The following is a 6,000-nucleotide window of genomic DNA, read 5'->3' on the forward strand; positions in this document are numbered from 1 at the left end:
TGCCATACAGATCACTATTTTCAGACATGTTTGTTAGTTGTCTCTGAGGAAAATCTATAATTTTGGCACAAAAAGATCATTATAGCTGAGTCCTAAGTCAGTCCTAGATGCAGGTATATGTGCAGATTCCCCCATTCAATGTTTGCCTACATTGTTTGGTTTGATGGTTAATTCCTTCTTTAGTCCTCTAGCTTTTTTATAAACTCACATATTATTGCACATGATAGTTATTTAAGACAACATGTTTTGCCCAGCACACTTCATTATCTTTAACATATTTGGCTCATAATTTATTATCTAGCTAAAATTACAAAATCTAAGCATTGATTGGCTGGCATAAAATGTGCACCTAGATGTAATGTTAGTGAATAACCTTCACTGACTACAAGTGTTAGATGCTCATTTGTCTATTGGTGTTTAGATAGGTAGTCATAGTATTGTGTAGTAAGACTCCGGTAGGCCTATGCAGACGCAGCTTTCATTGTTGTTGGAATGCTGACTTAGATTGCATAGTTAACACAGTAAACATCCACCTCTAGGAAATGGTTGTTGTTATAATGTTACATATAGAGGGTTATTCACTAAGGAGCCGAAGCATTAAGCCTAGGGTTGCCACCTTTTCTTCAAGTGAAACCCGAACACTCTAGCGCCACTAAAAAATTTTTGGGGAGAATAGAGAGAGAGTGAGGAGAGGCAGCTAGGGGAAAAGCCGAACCTTCGGCTAATCCTTCGGCTCGATTCGACTGCAGGAGCCCTTCAGTTCAGTGGAATCGAAAGGCCGCTGTACAGGCTATTTACAATGGCCCTACAGCAGCCGAAGGCAGTCGAAGGGCTCAGCCGAGCCGAACGCATATGCTTCGGCTCGACTGAGTTTAACTCACAGCCGAAGCGGGGAGAACAGTCTGCCGAAGCAGACTGTTCTCTCCGCAATATGTAAACAAATGAAAAAACACAGCATGGGGTCCTCCTCCCAAACCAATGTTAGGAGGGACCTCCATTTAAAAATAAAAAAAATGCCCTGACCAATCCTAGCCTGTCTCCCCCCTGATATCGGCCAATTCCCTGTTTATTTTTTTTGTGGCTGCTGTCTGAATACAAAGAAAAAAACCCTCAGATAACAGGGGAAGCATTAGCTCCTGTTATCTGCTGATTCCCCTGCTATGTTTTTTTCTTCAATTATTATGACAGCTGCCGCAGGCTGCCGTCAGAGTAAAGAAATAAAAACACAACAAATAGCATAGGAATGAATAGCTGGGCTGCTATTGGCCATTTCAAATTACAATAGCCAATAGTAGGCTGGCTACTGCACCCGCCCACTGCTGCTGTCAATCAGCAGAGGTGGACCTGATGGAGAACTTCAGGTCCACCTCTGCTGATTGACAGCAGCAGTAGGCGGGTGCAATAGAGTTTTGCTGGTCAAATCTCCTATTAAACTGACCATTCGCCAATAATACAAAAAAACAACAAATTCCTCCATCCACACTAAGCAGTATTTGTGGATGAATCTTTTTTTGCAGTTATTGTATTCTGACAGCCAGTACCTGCCACTGTCAGAATGCATGAACAGTAACTGCGGCCTTAGTGTTATGCAACTACATAATGTTACCAACTTCAGCCAATGCAGCCACCATCCTCCTAGGCTGCATCTTTTTTTTAAATAGGAAGGAGGATCATGTGACCTGATTTTAGAAGATGATTCTATTTCACATTTTATTTTTAAAGTTAATTCTATCTATCAAGTGTTTCTCTAGTGAAGTATGTCTTTTATTTTGCTGCTTTAACTGTTGATGGTAAGCTATTTGAACCGCTCCTTACCAGTTAATTAAAGCTGATCTAGTTTGTCTCTGCTTCATTGACGTCACAAAGTCTAAATCAGATATCTGACGTGACACTGGTAGGAGAGGCTAGAGATTACCTTGCTTAGACTATGACAGACCTGCTTGAAAAGTCAGACACAATACCTAATGGCACATTCACTATAGGAGCACCATACTAATTGGATTGGAGTAATTATGTGTCTATGTGTATCGTCAAAAATAGTGATGTAACTAGTACTGCAGTTATTTTTAGATGTAACACAATTACGGCTCTAAAACCTTATACCTGATTTTTGTAACTTTATAAAATGACCACATAGCAAAATACATTGTACTCTGGTATGAAAGAATAGATCTGCTGTGTACACAGAAGCAGGAAACTGTAAACTAGTTAACCATTTTATATGAAGGTTATGAAAGACAGTTGTGTGATATTGAGAAGAGCCAGTCATATTACTGCTGTCATTTAATTTTTCATCATACAGGGGACATTTCATGAAAAGGAAGAATCAGAGGCAGAGCTGTCATCGTCACAAAGTCCCAGTGTCCAAGAATGGCTGGTGCAAACGCGTACAACTCGCTCACTGCAGAAGCAGAATAGTCTTCAGAAGCAGAAAGTAAGTACTGGAAAACCTGGCTTTTTTCTTAAAACAAAGGGATAATGATATAATTTATTACATATAAGTAGCACAATTAAAGGACACTATAAACACTACAGAGTGGCAGTGTTATTGTACTTAGGCTGTAAGACAATAAATAGCCTGCAAAGTACTAAATCCTAAGGTAAATCTCAGCTGTCTGTGCCCCACTGGAGAGATTTACCTTCACTTCCTGTACTGTAGACTCAACAGGAAAGTTGTTGCAGGAACATGTGTCCCCATTGGAGGAATTTCCTCACCTCTTACTTTATTAACAATTATTAACATAAAAATCTTGGATTTCCTTCACTTTTGTCTTGGCAACAGTGATCACCAGGGCACATAGAGCTAATATCCCCAGCGTGGACACGTACTGCTATAAAAACTTGACAGAGGGTCAAACACTTACCTACTCTATCCAAATCTTAAACAAGAACTCCGGTGAAATTATTATTAACCATTGCAGTGGGGCTACCCCACACTGCAAAGGTTAACTGTTAGTTTTGGTCTGGGGGAAAATAACAATGTTATTCTCACTCGATCCTCAGAGCTAGCTTGCTCTTGGAGCCTCTCTACCCCTTTGCTGCAGCGGTCTAAGGGCCGTGAGTTATCACGTGCTATACACAGTGTATAGGACCTGAGGACGTAGAGGAACATACCCTTGCTGCAGCAGAGGAGGAGACAGGCTGGAGGGAGTGCTGTCACAGCCAGTTGGCTCAGAGGATCAAGTGAGTATAACTTTGTTATTTTCCCCCACTGCAAGGGCTAATAAATCATGTCCCTGGAGTTCTGCCTAAAAAAATTGCATTTTATATACACTTTAACCTAATCCCTAAAATGAGCCTTTAACTCTCAACTTTCTCCCTAATAACAAAAATGTAACCCCTCAAAACCCTGACCTTAAAGCAACTCTGTCTTTAAAAAAAATCATTCCATAAATAAAAGTTAAAAAAACCCACAAAAAACAGCCAGCCTTTAAAAGAGTATTAATAATACTTTAAAATCTTACCACCAGCAACTGTATTTAGGTGTAGATGCACTTTAAAAGCACCTTTTTATGCTTTGACGGACTATCCTTTGGGTTGTAGATTGCTTAGTCAATGGAAAGGTAATCCGTGTTTTTGTATATTATGTACTAGGAACTGGAACAGGAACTTGCTGAACAGAAGAAATTATTGCAATCTGTTGCAAGTCGTGGAGGTGAAATCATAAATCAGCAAACGGCCACGGATCGGACAAATGTCAGGTATAGAGCTTCTCCTGCTCTCCAGATTTTGTGTGTTTGTATTTTGGGCTTGAATGGATTTCCTGTAAAACTGAATACAATGGTAGATGAGTTGGCATAGCAATCAGTCATGTTCCCGATGTTATACCAATGTGAAAAAGAGGTTGAAGAATTAGGAAAATAATTTCAAGACAAATTTGCATCTTTAAAGTTAGACTCTCAAGACAGAAATACTCAACTGTTTTACCTGCCACAGAATATGTAAATCTCTGTAGTTAGACACCACAGCCAGGTCTCAGACATCCACAACAGATTACTCTGCAGTTATGCAATGCAGCTTGGTTTAGGACCCATCATAGTTTTTCTCATTGGATAATGAAGGAGCAGAAACACAATAATAACTTAATTTGTTTGCTCTCCTCCACTGTAAGCAGAAAACCCAATGCAAACAACAGAGCCCTGATCCTCCCTTACCTAAACTTTGGCCATACACTGGCTGCTCTTGTGGATGATCAATGTGTTGGCCGAACAATGACTGCAGCCAATCAGCTACAGTCACTGTTCAGGTATTTTGACAGTGGTGGATGCAGGCTGTCAGAATGCCATACCCAGCGGGCTGAACAAAAGAAATCTATTAGTGTATAGCCAGCTTAAGTGCAGCTGAGTATGTTACTACACGGATATCAAGGCAAATTTAGTTACTGCTTAAAAGAATGCTAAAAATGGTTTGAAGGGAAAGTATAGTATATTTTTAAAGAGTTATCATTTAAGCTATTATTGGAGACTTCTGTATTTGTCTAAGCTTTATTCAAAAGTCCTGGTTAATAGTTGTTAAGATCCGATATCAGCCTGACAGGGTGTACATTGATTGTCAGTGTGAGAAAGAATAGTAAAGCCCAACCACTGTGTCCCACTGCAAAGCAGAAAACACTTCCTAAGTATGGAATGAGGAAATATGGCTTGCTGTGTACACATACAATTATAATACTTTTGGGGTTATTCACAAAGCTTCCGAAGGAAGTCGAGTGAATAACCGACCTTAAGTGAGCAGAACGCTGTTCGGCTATTCACTTCAGACTTGTACAGCTGATTTCGGCCGTACATCGGCTAAAATCAGCCCTACATCAGCTTGGTTCGGATGGCTTCGGGTCAGCTCTCATTGTAATGACAGTTCCGCGTCCCCTGAGCAGAGCCGGCAGTGATATGAAGGCCAGGCTCCGCTGAGCTCTCATTGTAATGGCAGTTACCCGGTAACCAGGGGACGCTGATCTGTCATTACAAGTGGCCGGAGCCAGCTGTGAGATGATGGCTGGCTCCGCCCAGCTGTCAGCAGCAGGCTTTTAGCCGACCAATGGCCGGCCGTTCGGCCCCCTTTGGCTTTCACCTCGGCTCAGTCCAGCGGAAGCCTTTTCCATTCGGCTCGACCGAGCCGCTCGGGCAACTTCGTGAGCTGTACGGGCTATAGTAAATAGTCCGTACAGCAGCTCTTCGGTTCTACTGAATCAAAGAGATCAGGCAGCCGGAGCTATTGCTGATCCTTCGGCTAGCTTTGTGAATAACCCCCTTTTCTATATATCAAGTTAACCTCTTTTATTTGTTTAACTAAAATATCCCAATGTTGGCAAGGTTGCTTTTTTTATTCATGGGTTTTAGGCTCCATTCACACCTAAGCATTAGAGTAAACTGGTAACTTAGAGGCTTTTTTATTTTGCTAGTTTTTCAATTTGCAGAAGAGGAGCAAAATCACGAAGCTCACAAAAATACCTAAGGCTTCTTTTGGGCCAGAATCATGCATTTTTGGCCCCAAATGGGCGCAGTTGAAAAATTTGTTTTTCAAGGGTTTTTTCAGGTGCTCCTATTACAGTCTATGAGGCCAAAATGCTCAACTCTGCCACAAAAGAAGCTCAGGTACTTTTTCAAGCTTCATGCGGCTGGCGACAAGCAACACAACAGAGGCCATTGAAAACAGTTGAATTCCTCTTGTTGAGCATTGTCATGCTTAGGTAAAGATGCTATACAAACCCTATGGTGTCTATTCACTAAGCTGCTGAGGGAAGCCAAGTGAACAACCGACCCCAAGTGAAGTGAGCCGAACACTGTTCGTCTATTCACTTCAGCCTTGTACAGCCGAGGCCTTGCCGCTGAGCAGCATTTGGCTCAGCTGTTCTGCTTGGTCCCTCAGAGGGACCGAGCAGAACAGAAAAATAGTTAAAAAAGTAAAAAAAAGTAAATAGAAAACGATTGTGCGGAGCTACTAGTGACAGCTAGCTCCGCCCAACAGTTTTCTATTGTCCGGCTGTTCTGCTGCCGTAAAAAAAAA

At 41.5% G+C, this 6,000-nt stretch overlaps 1 protein-coding gene across 1 annotated transcript in view; it reads left to right on the plus strand.

Moving 5' to 3' along the window:
- Positions 1-6,000, plus strand: part of SYNE1 (spectrin repeat containing nuclear envelope protein 1) — a 334,610-nt gene that overhangs the window by 215,507 nt on the left and 113,103 nt on the right. Inside the window, exons 97-98 of the mRNA XM_018560335.1 lie at positions 2,303-2,434; positions 3,595-3,701. Coding sequence (XP_018415837.1) covers positions 2,303-2,434; positions 3,595-3,701 — 239 coding nt within the window. The remainder of the gene's footprint in view (positions 1-2,302; positions 2,435-3,594; positions 3,702-6,000) is intronic.

This window comes from Nanorana parkeri, unplaced genomic scaffold, assembly GCF_000935625.1.
Source record: "Nanorana parkeri isolate BGI_ZX_2015 unplaced genomic scaffold, ASM93562v1 scaffold450, whole genome shotgun sequence".
Taxonomy (NCBI): domain Eukaryota; kingdom Metazoa; phylum Chordata; class Amphibia; order Anura; family Dicroglossidae; genus Nanorana; species Nanorana parkeri.